Genomic DNA, 19,031 nt, shown 5'->3' with positions numbered 1-19,031 from the left:
GTCTGAAGGTACGCATGACTGTCATGAGGACAAACTGATCTTTTGTTTTGGTTTTGGTTGTCAAAGATATACTGTAATAAAACCTGAAATGTAATTTAAAGAAATTTAATAAAACCCAAAATGTAATTTAAAGAAATTTAATAAAACCCAAAACGGAATTAGTCAATAATTTACATAATCCATTATTTTGTACTGATGAATGGAGAAACAGATTACAGTATATAGAGAACAGAAGCAACAGCAGTAATACATAAATACCACAAACTGTATCTAGATATATGTAGAAACAAACAGTCCAAACTTTTAGAACTAACAAGGGGTTAGAATATTAGGGGACAAATATTTGGCTTGCCCCATAAAGTAATATTTAAAGTATTTACGTTGTGAGCCCAGGATCTTGTTACATTATTGATGAAATATTTTGGCTTTTATTAAATTTTTTATTACATTTCAGGCTCAACACGTTTGTTACATGTCGGGTTTTATTACATTATATTTTATAACAACTCGGGCCGTTGCTTTATTTTGGCTGGTTGTTACCCACCGGGCTCTAACAGGCCCCGTTCACACGATAACGTTTCAAGTGAAAACGCGTCTGAGACTCAACCATACATCCCGCCCCCGGGCGTGAGAGCGTCCAGCGGACGAGCAGTTCACAGCCAGAGCGACGCGAGCTGCCCGGCTCTTCAAAGTGGAAAGATGATGAAATAGCTTTAAAGAACTGAAGTGGAGGGAGTGTGAGCTGCTGGATCCCGGCCGCCCTTCATTAAACCAATAATATTACCGGCGATTAATAATTTAGAGCGAGGCCTGACGACACCATTCTTCACTGAGCATTGTGAGGCTGGGTATTCATTTTCCCCAGATATTAAAAGTAGTTTCATTTGCTCCGGCTTTTCCTTTTTTTTTTTTTTTTTTTTTAATCGAACCTGATGAAATATGGTGTTTTCCAACCAACCAGCAGAGTGGATGAATACTTATAGCAGAACCCGGAGGAGCAGCTGAGGAAGGGCATAATGGGGTTGGTGTTATTTTTAGCCTAAATCTCAGACTCTTATTTAAAAAAGCAGGAGTTTAACATCTGCGTGTCTCAGAGCAGCTTGTCAACGCAAATAAACAGCCATTCGCATTGGCAGCAGCTCAATAGATTTACGCCTGCAGACGTGGTAAAGATCAGCTGATGAAGATCAGCTGATGAAGATCAGCGGAAGCATTGGAAAGGAGGAAGAAAGACGATTGAAGTGATTCTGACCGTTGCTTGGTTGTTGACAACATGGTAATGTCGCAATGTTCAAGGCAGGCGAATCACATTATTTGGACAATAAATCAGACTTGTTTTAGTGGTTTGGTCCGATTACTTATATAAAGAAGTGACTAATCTCGTACATTAAAAGATAGCAGTACATACCATCTGTGACCACTAGATGTCACTATATATAACAAAAAACACCACCCCCTAGTGGCCCAATATGTGAACTACGTTATCTTTTGTGAAACGAAAATGGCAAAACGATGCATCATCACTCGGAATGTCACGTAAAACAGAGCCTCAATCTCCGGTGTGACTTATAGTCCAGAAAATACAGTATTTGAACCAGTTTTGTTGTGACTCCAGAATCAATTCTTGATCCATTTGGATGCGATGGTGAGTTTAAAATATTCCACCCCCTATTCAAATCTTCAGCAGCCGGATGCGTCTGCCTCCATTCAGTGAGCGTTTTGCCCTTTGAGAGGCTTTAAACGTCCACGTTGTGATGCAGTGGTTTCCGACAGAAGTGACTCGCCCTCTTTCTTTTGATTACCTGTGTCATCACATCTCTCACCGCTGATTACATCTCAGGTGTCGGAAACGGCGTGTTTAACTAATTCACCCTGCCGAGTTATTCTCTCAACCAAAAGAGCTTCGTCTGTGTAATTACAATGGATTAGGGACTAATATCTAATTATGCCTTAATATGCTTTAATGCATTTTTAATGGCAGCTGGGTGTTAAAGTCAAATTCGCTGCCGTCTCTGTTGGGGGTGGGAGGTGAAGATTGAGGAAGGGAAAGGGTTTCTTGGCAGCGGAGGCTGGAGGGAGGATGGAAAACATTGATTTCTCTGGCAGAGGTTACAGAAGCCTAGCAGGGAGGCAGCTGCTGCATACTGAAGTCATTCAGCGTTAAAATGTTGCACCGGCCCCCGATTCGCAGTAAAATGCATTTCCCTCGCCGCTGCTTTATGTCAAAAGAGGGGAGGACACAAACGCCCGTTTGAATCATGATCTGGAATAGAGACTGCTTATTGATTTGCTACTTTATGAAGGGGCGACTACATTGCCAAGACAAGTGAGATTGAGTAGCGCTGGCAGCCGAAAACAGCGCCGAGCGTTTTGTTATGGATGGATCGGACAGGAAATACAGTGGAGAAGTGCCACAATGTGGAGAATCTCCCCCCCCCCCCCCCCAAAAAAAAAACCAAATCAGGCCTATTCAAACTGACACACACACACACACACACACCTCCAATTTTCCAGGGTCGCAGCTCGTGTCTGACAGCCACACTGAATAAATAGATCTTCTCAGATGCACGGCTGCGTGCTCTTATAAACGTATTCATCCTCACTGTTTGTTTGTCTACGCATGATTGTTTGCCACAACAATATCCTATCATTTGTTTCCCTCTTGTTTATTCTAATAGGGTGTAGGCACAGAGGAGGGAAAAAAAAAAAAAAAAAAAACCAACACATGAATAATATTTCAAAGATTGATTGGGATGCAAATTGCCTTGTGAGCCCGATTGGTGTGGCTCGGCCGCTTTTAATTGGGTTCTGTTAATTAATGCTCGATGTGGAGACAAACTGAATTACTTGCAGGTTCTGTGCATGTCATTATCTCCTAATGGCGTCAGCAGAAAAAAAAAAAAACACACACAAACACGTGTGCGTGTGTGTGTGTGTGTGTACTGTATGTGCACGTGCACTGGGTTAACCCTTTCCTCGCTGGTGTGGAAATCATTACACCTCAATAACAAACACGGGTCATTAACTTAATGCACCATTAGGAAGCCAAGTTTTAATGTTTTAATCACTGAAACACTAATAAGAGAAAATGTAATTTATTTACAGACTCTAAGTAAATGCATTAGGCGTGTCAGGACCACTGAGGCGTTTAATCTTAAAGTTAGATTAATTTTCTGTATTCAGATTTGGACCTCGTGAGAAATTTCCAATAAACGAGTGAGTGCATGACGGCCGCTCCCCTCTTACACGCAGCGTGGATGTGGCGAGAGGAATCGGGAGTCGTCTTCATGAACACGTCACATATTTCACTTGAATTACTCCTGGAAATAATTTATTTTTGCCGGCGAGTCAATGTGTCGTAAAAGAAAATGGCGTTTTACACATATTGCAGAATATGCTGAACGGAAAGAAAAAGCCCTCGTTTTTAGAGATGCGTCCAAAATGCGGCGGCGGTTCGGCGGGCGTGCAATGAACTGTGGGTAATCTCCCGGACCTCGCTGCGGGTGGCGAGATATATGTGCGACTTCAAGTGCAGAGCAGCAAGAGTCATATTCTCAGGCCATTAGACAGACGACGCTAAATCTCTAAATCCACCGTGTAGACACATAACAGTCAGAATGCATCAAACGGTAAAACGGGAGCGTGAGTCATTACGCCACTCGTCACGACCGCAGAGCGATTCATCCCGCCAGCCGGTCGCCGGGTTGAGGAGGTCCTCAACAGCAACAAATAAACATATTAATGCCATCAGTCGTGCTCTGAGAGGTAGAGAGCGAGGCAATTAACGCTCGTTGTTGCTATGCGGGCTGGAGTGTCGCTCCAGAGGAGTGACCTTGAGGAGCCTCGTTAGGGGGGTGATTGACGCGGCGACTGTTGTTGGCGGTAACGCTGACAGACGGGCGGGCCGGGCCCAACGTCTGCAGGAACGAGGTCTGGCTTCATCAAGACTGATGCAGGAGAAGTTTACCCCTCCAACCTCGGTCTGCTTCTTCCCTTTAACGTGTGACGGAACGCTGGAACGACGCGAGAGAAGATGACACACCTTCCAGATTAAAACAAAGAGGACGGTCCTGAATGCGAATGTACCGCCGTCTGACTTTTACCACATCAGCTAAGAGAGGCTCCGTCCAGCTGCGTCCACGCGACACCATGAAAACCACAACAAATTACGTATGCCGGGCCTATAGGTGGCGCTGTAACGCCGCCACAGAAATACACCAAAAAACGGAGAAGACGTCACGGAGCAGGCAAAAACCGAGAAATCAACAAATCGCACAAGTCGCCTTGTTAAAGCGACGAGCATCAGTAGCTTCTGCAGCCCGTGGTGGAGCAGGTAGTCCGCCATCCTGACGTCGTGGAGATGTCGGGTGGAGAAGTGGGGCGATGACATCATCAGAGCACATTTGCTATACGCGCAATCGTCACAAATGAAGCCAAAGCAAATGACAAAGGCTTCATAGTTTTTCCACAGTGATTGGCCTTGGTGTGATGATGTTTATATGTGCTCTGCCTGACATGTTCAACATGTTTTTGTAAAGTAATGTGTGTGTTTTATGGCAGTGTGTTTGCTTTGGATTGTCCGGTACATTTAATAAATTGCACTTGTCACATGACATTTCAGGATTGTAGATTCGGTGATGTGTGGACAATCTTTGACTGAAAATACAAGGAGACTTTTCCTTTTGGGCAGAAATGTCTGTGATTTATCAGTTTTACACTTTCCAAAAGATTTGATTTGATAAATAACGATATCAAGGTGATTACTTAAAAACTCTGAGGTGGATATTTTGCATCATTTAATTTAAAATGGTCTAGGAGGAGTTAATGAGTTATTTTATTGTAAATATGTAAAGAGAAGATTTTCTTCTAAAGCAGGGGAGTCAAACTCAGACCCTGTTTACGCAGCGTTTCTAGTGAAAAAGCACAATGTTTTATGCGATTTTGTTTCAGAAATGTTTTGCGTTTATGCAGAAACGGCTAAAACATTTGGTCACATGTCGCTGGAGCTCAAGAATATAGTGGGTTTGCTCATATTATGATCAGAGTAACGACACTTGTGTGCTAATCCTGATCACTTGGTAAGACATAAAACTAAAGACTAAAGTGCGCCCCTGGTGGTCAAGTGAACATATTGTAGTTAATGTTAGAATTCTTCACGTCTGTAAAATGTTATCTTTTCATTTCAACCGTGGCGGACCATCTCCTTGCCGCCTCCTCGTACCTGTGATGTCGTGCTGTTTGAAGGAGTCGCTGTAGATCTGGTGCTGATTGGGACAATGCTTCTTCAGCCATTTGCACACGTCCTGCTGGGTCCACAGAGCCACCGGCTTGGACAGCTTCACGTATCCCGGCTGCACAAACAACACAAAAACTAATATGTAATCCAATCTTTTTCCATTCGCAATCCTTACAAAGATATAAATATATATATTTTACGGAGCGATATGTGCTGCAGAAGCAGCTAATAAAACGCTCTGTCATTGTTTTACATTGATTGGCTGCAGTGCAGTCGTGTCACCTTTAAATTGCCCGACCCCTCCACTCAATTTTTTCATATAGTAACAGGCCATTATGTGACAGGTTCCCTATAGGATCAATGAAATATTAATCTGTTAAAGTGAGAAGAAGAGACATAACTCCAGGGACGTCAATAAGAAGACATTTCACAAATTAACAGCTGTGCAGACACTGCTCTGTCTGACCGCACGATCAATCTTGTGTGTTTTTACGTACGTCACCTATATGTTTATATTAGCTGTAATGTGTGGTCTGAACATGTGTACACACAGCACGGGTCAATCGATGGCCTACAATGTGAATGCTGATCCATATTTTCATCAACAAGAGAACTGAGTCTGAAAAAAAGGTCATAAAAAGGTTTATGAAACTACTTCTACAGCAAAGAGTTTATATTCCTAATCACGTGTGTGTGTGTGTGTGTGTGTGTGTGTGTGTGTGTGTGTGTGTGTGTGTGTGTGTGTGTGTGTGTGTGTGTGTGTGTGTGTGTGTGTGTGTGTGTGTGTGTGTGTGTGTGTTTCATGAGATCTGTGTGTAAATATTACAGTTTGTTTTTGCGTAATTAGATCTGTGAAGTGGATTTTAGAAATTGGGTTTTCTTTGCCCTCATTCTAGACTAACAGGCTGACTTCTGTTTAGACTTCCCGTCATCAAATCACTTGATCACCACAGAAGTACATCGCTAAACAAAAACATTGGACAAACAGAAATCTAGAAAAACACACAATGACGCACTTATCATTTTACTACAAGCCACATAAACACAATTACAAGCTGTCTTGAACTGCAGAAGTGTGATAGATGACAGGTTACATTAAAATGCATCTATTTTTCATTTGCACTAGAAAACCACACTAATCATTATTCTACTGTAGTACCCATATAAAAATATACCATATGGTACAACTAATAAGTTCAAGCTGCAGCTAGCGAGGCTCCCCTGCACCACTAGTGGTCAAAAACTGAACTGCAGTCATAAATAAAACAGACCCTCTATTTAATCTGCAAAAACGTGGGGAAAAAAATGCATGTCAGAGTACATGCATACCCTCATGGCTCTGCATGAGACTCATGTCATTTAAATACTCCACCATTCGGCGATGCCGTGGCCGTTCAGTGCCTCGCTCTCAGAAAGTGTTGGCGAGGCTTTTGATTTTGATGGAGGGGGCTACTAAAATTACAAACAGAGAGAAGTGATTAAAATTTCACATCCACTCCGGCCTGCTCTCTGGCTGCGGCGTGGCGCGGCATAGCAATGGAAAGCCCTGGGCTCCTCCACCCCTGGAGGGAGCAGAATAACAGGTACTGGCAGCAGCCCCCCACCCCCCCTCCACCTCCACACTCCCTCCATCGCGTCTCGTCTCTCGGCTGTATTCAAGCTCACACTGTCAGATCCATGACATTGTCTTCCTCACTGCTTCTCCCACATATTGCGCCTCTCTTTCCTCCCGTCTCCCTCACCTGGTTGTGATTATGTGCGACCACCTCACTCTCTCCTTCCCACTCACTCTATATCCAGCATCCCAGAGAGGAGAAGGAACATTGGGGGAGAGGTGGGAGCTGGTTGGGGCATGTGGGCTGTTTCCCCCTGCAGGGAGGAGAAGTGACAGCAACAGGAAGCAGGTAGAAGATGAAGGCATGTTGGCCGGGCCGCCTCGTCTTAATGCGATTGTTCGGCTGTGTGTGTGTGTGTGTGTGTGTGTGTGTGTGTGTGTGTGTGTGTGTGTGTGTTGGATCTGCAGGGAGGGGAGGGAGTGGCATCGCAGGAGGAACCCACATTAACCATTAAACACAAACCAACTCAATGCTAATTAACCCCGACTAGAAGCCCGAGGCCACTGAGGAGAGAGAGAGTGGGGCCAAGATGGAGGAGGAGAGGGTGTGTGTGTGTGTGTGTGTGTGTGTGTGTGTGTGTGTGTGTGTGTGTGTGTGTGTGTGTGTGTGTGTGGACTGGACTGACAGATGAGGTAGAGGAATAAAAGGAGAGAACGGGACGCTGCACAGTTCAACATGGGGGAGACTCTCATTTTCCGTGAACCCATTTGTGAGTCAATGGCCATCTGTGTTTTACATTCTGCACTGATTTAGCCCATCGCAGTGTTCCTGGGGACGGTGCAATAGGTGAGCCGGTGCCTTCCTGCCTTACTGCCTGCCAGCCGAGCCAAAGGGCAGCCGAGGGGTGGGGAGGGGAGGAGGTTGGGGGCGGGGGGGGGGGGGGGGGGGGGGCAGGAGAGGAAAGAAAACAAGAGTACAATCATGCTGAAAAAGCTGCGTTCAAGAGACTCTGGGCCAATTAGAGTTTTGAATGACAGCACAGGGGTGAGAGGAGACCCTGGCTTTATTTCTAAGTGCAATACATCTGGGAACACACACACACACACACACACACACACACACACACACACACACACACACACACACACACACACACACACACACACACACACACACACACACACACACACACACACACACACACACACACACACACACACACACACACACACACACACACACACACACACACACACACACACACACACACACACACACACACACACAGAGAGAGGAGGAGGGAAAATACATAAAGGAAACGTATATTCAGACTCTCCCAACACACGCTAACCGTCCGACCGCCATCTGTGTCGACTCGCTGCGCCGCCGTCCTTGGCTTTAATTGATATCTGAAAGCTCGGCACATCTCCCACTGAGCTTCACGTTACCGTAGCAACAGAGCAAGGACAACCTCAAAAAAAAATAAAGGGGAATATGAAGCATCTGGCGGGGGAAAGACCAACGAACCCGACGTAAACCAGACGTCTGAAACTACCATGGGGAAAAAATATATAAATCTTATATATATATATATATACATATATATATACACACAGTGGTAAGATTAAATAAGTTTGACTTATTCTTTTCACCTTTTCAGACATGTTTTAGATATATTAGTTACGTGTGTATGTATATAATTTGGACTTGATAGGTGTATATGTATTTCCATAAAATAAAGATTGAATAATTCTCAAACTATTTGGGGTTTATACACGCGTTTATGCACAAATACGGAGATAGACAGATATATGTATGTATGCATGTATGCACAGGTGGACAGAGATGGATTAAAATTATAGATTTTTTTTAAATCTTTTTGGATGCATCTGTATTTTTGTCTCTAATAACAAACAAATAAAAATAAAACTAACATCCAAACATCACGGCGCACAGTGGGGAAACTATCACCTACATAATGAAGCATGTAATCACACCAACACTGATAAAGCATCTAAAGATCCAGTCTCAATACGGCGGGTTAAATTAATCAACGTGCGAGGACAGTGCTGGAATACAAACTGCAAATTAAAGGCGTTCCAGAAACAAACGGCACGTGACTGAGGCAGCGCGTCTGGCAGGAATGCCGGACGCCAGTAATTGTTTCAGAGGAGAACGGCGAAGCCCCTCGCGGCCTCGTTTTCATTTTGGCGGCGAGATGGTTGGGGCTGATTGTCGGGGGGGTCAGACGGCTTTTCAACGCAATTAAAAAAAATAAATGTTAACTACAGCAGCAATTAGCTCATATGAAGACATTGTTTTGTCAATAATGCAGCAAAGTCGGTGTTAAACTGGCCACAAGGAGCTTTAAATGCCGAACAGAGTCCCCCCACCCCCCTCCCCACCACCAGGATATTTCCCTGGATTTAATGGACCAGGCACAGTTTATTTTTTGAACAAATGTAAAAAAAAAAGGGCAAGAAATAAAAAAAAATGTAATCAAATAAAAAGAAAAGAAAATAAAGAAATTAAAGAAATGTAAATAAATGAAATAAATACTCAGCACAGGAGCTTTTGTTGTGGCGCATTACAGCCGCCCAGTCGCCTTCATCAGGAGCCACATTGTTCGCTGGATGAAACGCGGCTGTGATGAAAACAACAAGCCCATTTTCCTGTGAACAATCGGGTTAATCAAGACGCCGCCGGGCAGCAGCGGGCCGGCTCATTTTGTACACGCGACGCACAGTTCATAGAGTTTGTTAACGTGTCGACGTGTGTTTTTCAGCCTTAACACGATGGCTGAAGATCTGCTCCGAGGAGATCGGTGAGTGGGTCGAACTGGTAAAATAGCGCTCTAATAATATTTAAATTTAAACTTTAAAGATTTTCTTTGTTGAGTATACGTGATGAAAACGTTGATATCTTCACAAAACCAAACTGGAAATTACTACAATCTCAATGTATTCTAGAGATTTGAACCATTTGCTTGGCGGTTTGAACGGATTAGAGCGTCTTGTGGGCCGGTGTTGGCCCACGGGCCTCATGTTTGACCCCCCTGCTTTAACTCCATGAAGGTGCTTCCATTCATTCTGACTTGGATTATAATCTTGGGAGATTGGAGGCCAAATCAACACTTGAACTGTCCAACATTATTCTTCTGAAAGAGGCCATCAGACGATACTGTTCCTTTAAGAAGGTGCACGATGTCTGCAGAATGCCCTGTGACAAAGTAACGTCGACATAGGAGTCAAAACATGTGAATACCTCTGCTGACAAGCCTCTTCCCATAATGCATCTGTGTTCCTCAGACCCTCCCTCTTCCTTTTTTGGGTTGAACGGCAGTTTGCATCCATAAAGTTGCATTACCACCATCTGCTGGTTCCGTCTATCTACATTGGTTCCATGACTGTTTCCCGCTCTCTCTTATCAGCGGCTGTTTTTAGTCCCTGATGACCAGTTCCCTTCTTCTTCTCCACTTGGGTTAAACAGCAGCTGGCATCGGTGAAGTTGCACTCGCGCCATCTGCTGGTCCCAGCTCGTCCCCCAAGGCAGCCGGTTCCTCCTGACAGATCCTGAACCGCAGCCGACTGGGATCACCGCACAAGTTGACGGACTTAAATCCAGACGCTTTTACTTTTATCTGCTTGGAACACGTGAGAGAGCGAACTCTTCCCTTCCTGCCTAAAGAATCACACCCACTAACACACCTCAGGCAATGTCTGCATTTCTGTGTGTGTGTGTGTGTGTGTGTGTGTGTGTGTGTAGTGCTGCAGCAGCAGCAGCAGCAGCATCATTCCCTGTCACACACTCCCCTCTAGTGTCTCGGGGGGGGAAGCACTGCGGCCCTGCGAGGAGCCGGGCGGCTGCCATTAGGGTGGTGTTGACTGAGTGAATGGCTGCTTGAGCCGCGGCGCCCTGCGTCGTCCGCCCCGATCTCCACCGCACAGCTAATTAACAGCTCTGGCGTGCTCTCCCTCGCCTCGCCTCCTCTTTCCGCCGCGCTCCGTTTCTCCCGGCCAGGCCTGGCAGGAGATGAAAATTTCCCTCTATTAATTAATCTGTTACATACAGGAATGGGGATGAAACCGTGATATGTCTGTGTGTGTGTGTGTGTGTGTGTGTGTGTGTGTGTGTGTGTGTGTGTGTGTGTGTGTGTGTGTGTGTGTGTGTGTGTGTGTGTGTGTGTGTGTGTGTGTGTGAGAATGGGAGCTGTGGATGGCTGGCAGAATAACACGCCATGCTGGATAAATTAATAAGCCTTCATAAGGAGCCTCTGTTTGAAATTGGATTCGCCGGGCGATGCCAGCTTTACTCAGGCACATCAAAGGAAGTGTGGCGGGCTGCCGCTCCGCCGCGCCACCGCTCCGCCGCGCCACCGCTCCGCCGCGCCGCCGCTCCGCCAACCCACCGCCCCTGACCTTGGGATTCAGCGGGGTCCCCAAAGCGGAGCGAGGCCTGTTAACTCCACATACTCACCTTGGGCTTGCTATTGATTAGGGCTGAGATGAGGTGATTTGCTGTGGATGTTGGAACCATCCACTGAGGCTAAGTGGCTGTTTTATGCTTCGTGTTTGCTCTGCGGCTGAGCCGCCACTCAATCACAAGTCCAGGCAGGTGCATGATTCACTCTTAATCCAGTATTTGCAAATTAACACTGCTTCTGTAATGAACTGCGATGACCTCCAGCCAGACACACTCAGGTCCACAATCATTACGTCGCCACATTATTTTTCTCGCCTCTGATTGAAATGACGTTTGCAAGAAAGCAAGATGAAGGAGAATTATGTCAGATCTGGACTGTAGTGTTGACAAAATGTCATGAAACCTTTCAAATTACAATGTTTCTATAGATAAAAGCCAAGAATGAGTAAATTAAATATGCATTAAACACCCTTTATAACACCATGGATTAGTACATACAAAGGTTATAAACTGAGAATAGGCAGAACCAATAGGATTTAAATTCCCTGCCCTACTAAAATTCAATATATTTAAAGAAATCCCACAGCAGGTAAATAAGTGCCTTGAGGTTGTGTATTAATCACTCATCAAATATCTCTACATACCCAGTCTAACGTGAGATTAATGATCAGACATTACAGAGTGAGCAGTGAGAGATTTTCTCCATTAACCCCGTTGTAGCCAGAAATAACCTCCCATCACTGAAGCCTTAATCCAAGTGGTCCGACACTTCCCCCAATGAAGCTGATATACTGGAAGTATTAATAAACACTGTTTGGGCCTGTGGCTATGCTGCTCAATGGCACAGATTAGCAAACTATAGAATTAAAGCCTGATCAGTTTCTACTGAGGATCACAAGAAAGAATCCAGGGCAGGCATGCAGCGGCGCCGAGACCCGAAACGGTGTTAGCAGTGTGTGTGTGTGTGTGTGTGTGTGTGTGTGTGTGTGTGTGTGTGTGTGTGTGTGTGTGTGTGTGTGTGTGTGTGTGTGTGTGTGTATCTTCCTACTGTCCACACCACGGTCTATTTCTAGAGAGGAATCATTCTACTGATGATGGACTCTTTGATCTATTATCAGAAACACTGAGGAAGCCTTTAAACAGCACGCACGCACGCACGCACGCACGCACGCACGCACGCACGCACGCACGCACGCACGCACGCACGCACGCACGCACGCACGCACGCACGCACGCACGCACGCACGCACACCCTTAATCTATTCCCATTTCTTCATTGATGACAAATAGGATTAAATTGAGATTTGCGATGCCGCTTTTCTTTTGATGTATTTAACATGAAAAAAAAAAAATCATAAAAACAAAAACAGTGTTTGAAGAAAGCAGATCAAACTACAGCAAGTCCTCAAATATAATCCCAATGTTTCAACAGATTATATATGAGAAGTGTCTTTTATTTGAAAACATACATGAGGAAAGTTGTGAATGTAGATCGGGGGCGTCACATAGAATCCAGTTTCATCCTGAGTGGGTCGGACCGGTAGGATAGTGCCATAGTAACCTTTAAATCTAAACCTTTTCTTCACTGTGATGAAGAGTTTACGAGATGAAAATGTCAATATTTTCACAAAACCAAACTTTTACTGTGAAAAATTGCCCGCCGGCCTTTTGTTTGACAACCTTGATGGAGCCAATCGGATAAATACAGGGAAAGTCTGTAATGACTTTCAACATGTTTTATTGTATGTAAATGGAACCTAAAGGTGATTTAGACTGACATGTTAAAGGTTATTAATATAAAGATGCTACAATTTAATATGTTGAATGCAGTGAATACACCAATAACTAGACAGTTGCTGTTTTACAAACAGAAAAGTACGTTTACAACATGCAGGTGAAATAGAGCTACGACTCCTCTGTTTCTCTCTAGTTTGGCCCAAAAAAGTCAGAAAATGTTCATATCCACCGTTTATTTAATTTATTCCAATGTCTAATCCCTAATTTCTAACTAATAGAATACAAAGATATATTTTGTAAAACAAGACGAAAATATCATGCAGCTTTAACAGATCACATATTAGTGGACTCTGTCGCCATCTTGTGGTGACATTACACACTACACATTATCTAATAAGGCTCTTTCTAACAGGTCACCACATCTTAAAAAATACTGTTTTCATTTCTTAAAAGTCCCACAAATTCACTCAAGTGATTTTGGAAAGTTGTTTTTCTCATATTAGAATGTGACTGTATTGAGACGGGAGTAAGAGACGGTGGGGGGGGGGGGGGGGGGGGGGGGGTTTAGAGTCCGTCTTACCCGGGTCAGCTCAGACTCGGACACGGACCGCTGTGGGGGCGAGCGGCGGTGGTACATCGGGGGGCTGATGTCCTGGTACGTGGGGCTGTCATCGTCCAGCAGCGCCGGCGCCGCGTCCACCGACTCCTCGTCCTCCTCCAGCTGGGACGTCAGGTCCTCGGGACACATCTGGTGGTCGATGCCATTCTGGCTCAGGTTGCAGTGAACAGCTAGAGACAGGATCAGATTAGTCATCAACAAACAACCTGACTCAAACTATTGTTGAAATATTTGAATATAAATAGTCCTCATAGTCTGATAAAGACAGTGGGACTGCATGCTGAATCATTCCAACTTCTCTTCCCTCATTGTAATCTACAAACAATCCACTAGATGGCAGCAGATCGTGACACATCACTTCAAGCTCAGCGCGTCAGAATAATTCTGCTGCAATTCTGCTTGTGATCGTCACCCACAGAAGATCAGGCTCCACAGAGCCACACATCCTACAGCCATGATCCTCCAGGATCAACCTCAAACAATCAGAATTAGACAACCCAACCCATGCACACACAGAGAACATGCAAACTCCCTGCAAACAGGCCCCTAAAGCCCGGATTCAAACATGGAGTCTTCTCATTGTGGTCTAGTGCTAACCACTAAACCACATAATCTAAAAGAGACTGCAGCAGGTTTGATTCCTGCCAGGAAAACAGAGGGTATAAATCCTGCAGACTGCAGGGCCTTGATGAGACGATAAATCTCCCCGAAGCTCCTCACATTGGTGCACGAGTTCAGGTTTTAGCCCGACGACTTGAAAATTAAAGCTAAAAACCTTGGAATCAATCCACAGGCGTGTTCAAGTGATTCTGTTTCAGCACAAAAGACTTCCAGGAGATGGACAAAAGCCTCATGAAAGCACAACGCGACGCTTCGATTAAACTTGTTTTATCGTCGTTTCCTCCGTGAAGTGATCGTTCTTGTGTGTGTGATAAACACACATCATACTTGTATGGAAGGGTAGTGTGAAGATATTACATACTGACATTGTGGTAATATTGCATAATATGAGTGCTTGTGGTGGTATTGTGTGGTGATACTGTATCGCACATTTTTATGCACATAATACAGGTTTTTTAATCTGTTGCTCAATGTGCATATTTGATTTAGGGATATTTCAGAATTCTTAAGTGTGTCTGGTGATGCTGTGTATGGTCTACATACTATTTGGGGATATTGCACTTTTATTTGTACAAAATAGGAATATTGCAAATTTTATATGTAAGATATGGGACTATTGCACGTTCTTTATGTACGGGATAGGAAATATGCCACATTTTCATCATATAAAATGGAAATATTGTCCATTTTATAAGTATAAAAAGAGGATGTTGCACAATCTTTATGTAAAAAAAGGAATATTGCACATCCTGTATGTATGACATAGGAAAATTGGACATTTTTAGCTTATTTCATAATCTTAAATTGTCTCTGTTAGACTAGGAAGTTATTATAACTCACATCTAACAGATAACCCTCCATTTTAATATTCTTATTTCAAGCCGGGTTAACTAAAGTCCCAGGAGAAGTGCTTTTAAACTTCACTTCCAGCTTCTATTAAGCTCTGTGACTAATTTTAAAAACCGCTGGTCAAAACAAAAGAAGGCCATCTTACGGAGCAGAAGCTGTTACAGTCACATTCTATGATTCACGGCGATGAATAAATATGTCTGTCCCTGATATCAGTGACAGACAGAGTGGAACGAGATGACAGCTAAATATCAGCCAAACAGAAATGTCAGTCTGAGCGCCGGCAGAGCAGCAAGCCCAGGGAAGGAAGCCAATTAGGGACAGATTCCAGACAGCAGAGTCTGACTGTACAGTTCAGACTGAAGAGAAACAACAACAACAACAACAACACGCCGTCCTCTCGCCTCACAGGAGGCGCGGTGTGAAGCGTCATGTGCGCCTCCTCTGATGTCCGTGAGACACGAGTGGAAACGTAATGGGATTCACTTAAAAACAAGTCGTTCAGAGAGAAACGACCTTGGATCGAACCCGGATAATTTACTAACCACACATCGTCTCTGCCACCGATTATTCAGGGACTGTTTGTTGTTCGCAACGTCGCAGAAGTTCTAGTGGAAGAGGTCAAACCGAAGGTGTTGGAACAAGGGGAATTAGTCGTCAGAAATATGGAGGTCGATTTATACCAGGGGTGTCAAACATGAGGCCTGCGGGGCTAAAACCGGCCCGCCAGAGGCTCCAGGGCGGACCACCAGAACACCACACCACCACACACCACCCGACCACCAGACCACACCACCACACCACACCACCCGACCACCAGACCACCACACCACACCACACCACCAGACCATCAGACCAGCACACCACCACACCACCAGACCATCAGACCACCACACCACACCACCACACCACACCACACCACCACACCACCAGACCATCAGACCACCACACCACACCACCCGACCATCAGACCGCCAGACCACCACACCAGACCATCAGACCGCCAGACCACCACACCAGACCATCAGACCACCAGACCACCACACCATCAGACCACCACAACACCTCATTTTCTGTAGTTGTTTGGTTTTATGAAATTCTAGATATTTTCATCACATATACTCTGAGCCACAAAAAAAAAAAAAAAACACGCCTGAACTTTAGCGTTTTGAATTCAAGATGAAAATAGGCTGTCGGCGGCCCCTGAACTGAAATGTGTTTCAAACCCCTGAATCATAGTCTATAGAACCACGGATCGTTGAAACAAATACTTTCATACTTCCAGGAATCCAATGTGTCGCAACGAGCATTTGGTCGATGATCCACTAGAGGGCGCCACTTCAAACACCTCAACTTCATTTTAACCGTAAATAAGGAGGAAGTTTACTGACGTTGACATTAGAAAAAAGGCCCAATCAGGGGCAGCGCTGCAGGTTTTAGAGGCTGTTCAACCCTTTGACGTGTCCCACAGGTTCTCTGGAACGGCAGAGTATAAATTAGCCTTTAGCCACACATTTGACATCATTTACCCGGGGACGCTGTGATCCTGCGAGAACGCAGCTCCTTCATTTTGGGGACTAAATATAAAATGTTTAATCTGAATTCACGAGGTCAAATTGGAGAGTTTTCCTCAGGAGTTGCTCTCCGACGGCTCCGCCTCGGACGACGTTGGCCAAAGCCACTCGCGGGGGAAACTGTAAATTCCAGTGAATGTCTTTAGACGTTTTGGAGGCTCCTTCCCGAGGCCTGGACGCGTTTTGTTGCAGCTCAGTGAGATGGAGGCTGATTCTACAGAGAGCACACACACACACACACACACACACACACACACACACACACACACACACACACACGAGGGCCAGGTTTCAAACAAAGCCAGCTTGAGATGCGCGGCACGAAGCGCCGCTCCCTCCTCGCTTCCTCTTCCTTCCTCTCAGCTCGCTCTTCCCTCCGTCCACGGCTGCTGTGCGGCCACTCTGCACGAGGGATGAATTATACATCCGCCCATGTAGGAACGTCTGAACAACGCAGGCAAGATGATGAGAGGGGCGAGACAAAGAGCGGACGATTTGCTCTCTTGGTGGGCCAGTAGGGGGCGAGACTCTTCTTTTTTTTTTTTTTTTTTTTAATAGCAACAGTTACTATAAATAGCTGCATTCCATTCCTCCCTCCCTCCCTCGCTGTGCCGCCATCGGGGGGGGAAAAGAGACGACGTGTGCCTCCATTCCCCCACTGTTTCTCTCTCTCTTTTTATCAATGGGATTTAGAGAAACGGAGGGAACTGACTGGAGACCACACAGACCTGGTATAAGACTCGGCTCCACGCATTTCTGTTCCACGGAGGAGGATTAAGAAAGAAGTCCATCAGTCTTACGTAACAGACTTTCCTTTAATCACCTCGTCATTACCGACCAATCCCATTTAAAAGCCAACATCATCACCCAACGCTCCGGATCCAAAACGTTAATATACGTTGTTTGGCATGTGGCTCAGTTAGTAGGGCGGTCGTCTTTCTATTGGAAAGTTGCAGGTTCGATTCCCCATGTCCTCTTGTCCACGTGTTAAAATGTCCTCTGAACCCTGAGTGTGACCTCCTGTTTGCCTTAAATACAAGTAATTTCTTATGTTTTATGTAATTTCTAGCCATGTTAGTGTTTCCATTGAGAAAATAATTTGGGTTTTGACAGAAAATTATGATAGAAATTGAAATCTATCACTTACTAAACAGTTTTCCTCTCTTGCATTTGTCTCTTCTCTCTCATCATTTCTCGTCTCTGAACTCTTTCTGCAGCTCCGTTTCCATTTCCTACTGAATTTACTTTAAATTCTGCTGCGCAGCTTTTTTCTTTTTGTCCTGTAGCAGCATTCTGTGGTCATAGAGTGACATCTAGTGGTCAGAGATGGCAAAACGGGGTCAAAGTTGTGTGTGTTCATATTTCCTCGCCACCACAATTTCCCAAAAACGGTCCAAGATGCTTCAAAAAGTCCTGGTGTGCTTCTTTAATTTTACTTAAAGAACTTGAACCTCTCCCAAGTCTCTTTAGTCGTATCTGTACTCCCATTTGAGTAAATAAATGAGTACTTTGGCGCCCGGAGACGCTGTCGTGGGCCTGAAGAGGTGGCCTGGCACCGGAACCCAACAGGATCTCTGCAAAATGACATTTCCGTCGCCCTCGCAGCTGCTTCTCTTTTCATATGTTAACAGCAGCTTGGAGTTGAATCAGAAATCTGTCCCCGTCACGTGGGCGGGGGAGGAAAAAGTCCAAACACTGAAAATAACCGAGCAGTTTGGAAATCAACGTGTGGATTTTGGCACGTTTTTCCACGGAGCTGATCACTTTCCTCCATCTGCTCACTCTCTTAAGACACACACACACACACACACACACACACACACACACACACACACACACACACACACACACACACACACACACACACACACACACACACACACACACACACACACACACACACACACACACACACACACACACACACACACACACACACACACACACACACACACACACACACACACACACACACACACACACACACACACACACACACGTTCATCCATCAGAGTGAATCATTCCACCGTGACGAGCACAGATCCTTGTGGCTACTCTTTCGTGTCAAAAATCAAAATTAAGAGTCGCCCTTTTTCTTTTTTTTAGGAATTGCACCAAGTTGCACAAAGTCCACGTCACTTTCCAAAGTTTCAGGTCTTTATATTCATTCATTCTGTCGGTTTGATCTTCGTCATCCTCATCACTACTTTGAAGAACTTTTATTTTGGCAGTTGATTCTGCAAGTTCTGTTTCCAGGTCCATTTGCTCCATCTTGGTCTTCAGCTTTGTTTGTTTTTTTAAAGCTGCTGCTCTTCCTGACACATTTGAAATGCTGTCCAGTGGTCCAAATTTTAACTGTGCAATCTCCTTTTTCCACATTTCAACCTCTTTAATAAAATAATGAATGTTGGTTAATC

The 19,031-nt window shown here is 44.8% G+C and overlaps 1 protein-coding gene across 1 annotated transcript in view; it reads right to left on the bottom strand.

The window, feature by feature from the left end:
* samd12 (sterile alpha motif domain containing 12) overlaps positions 1-19,031 on the bottom strand; it is a 112,208-nt gene that overhangs the window by 77,109 nt on the left and 16,068 nt on the right. Inside the window, exons 2-3 of the mRNA XM_080485675.1 lie at positions 13,532-13,740; positions 5,222-5,351 (exon numbers count right to left, since the gene is read on the bottom strand). Of these exons, the coding sequence (XP_080341801.1) occupies positions 5,222-5,351; positions 13,532-13,740 (339 nt within the window). The remainder of the gene's footprint in view (positions 1-5,221; positions 5,352-13,531; positions 13,741-19,031) is intronic.

The sequence above is a fragment of the Lipophrys pholis genome, assembly GCF_963383615.2.
Source record: "Lipophrys pholis genome assembly, chromosome: 17".
NCBI classification, from domain to species: Eukaryota; Metazoa; Chordata; class Actinopteri; order Blenniiformes; family Blenniidae; genus Lipophrys; species Lipophrys pholis.
This window is presented reverse-complemented; position numbering and strand designations above follow the sequence as displayed.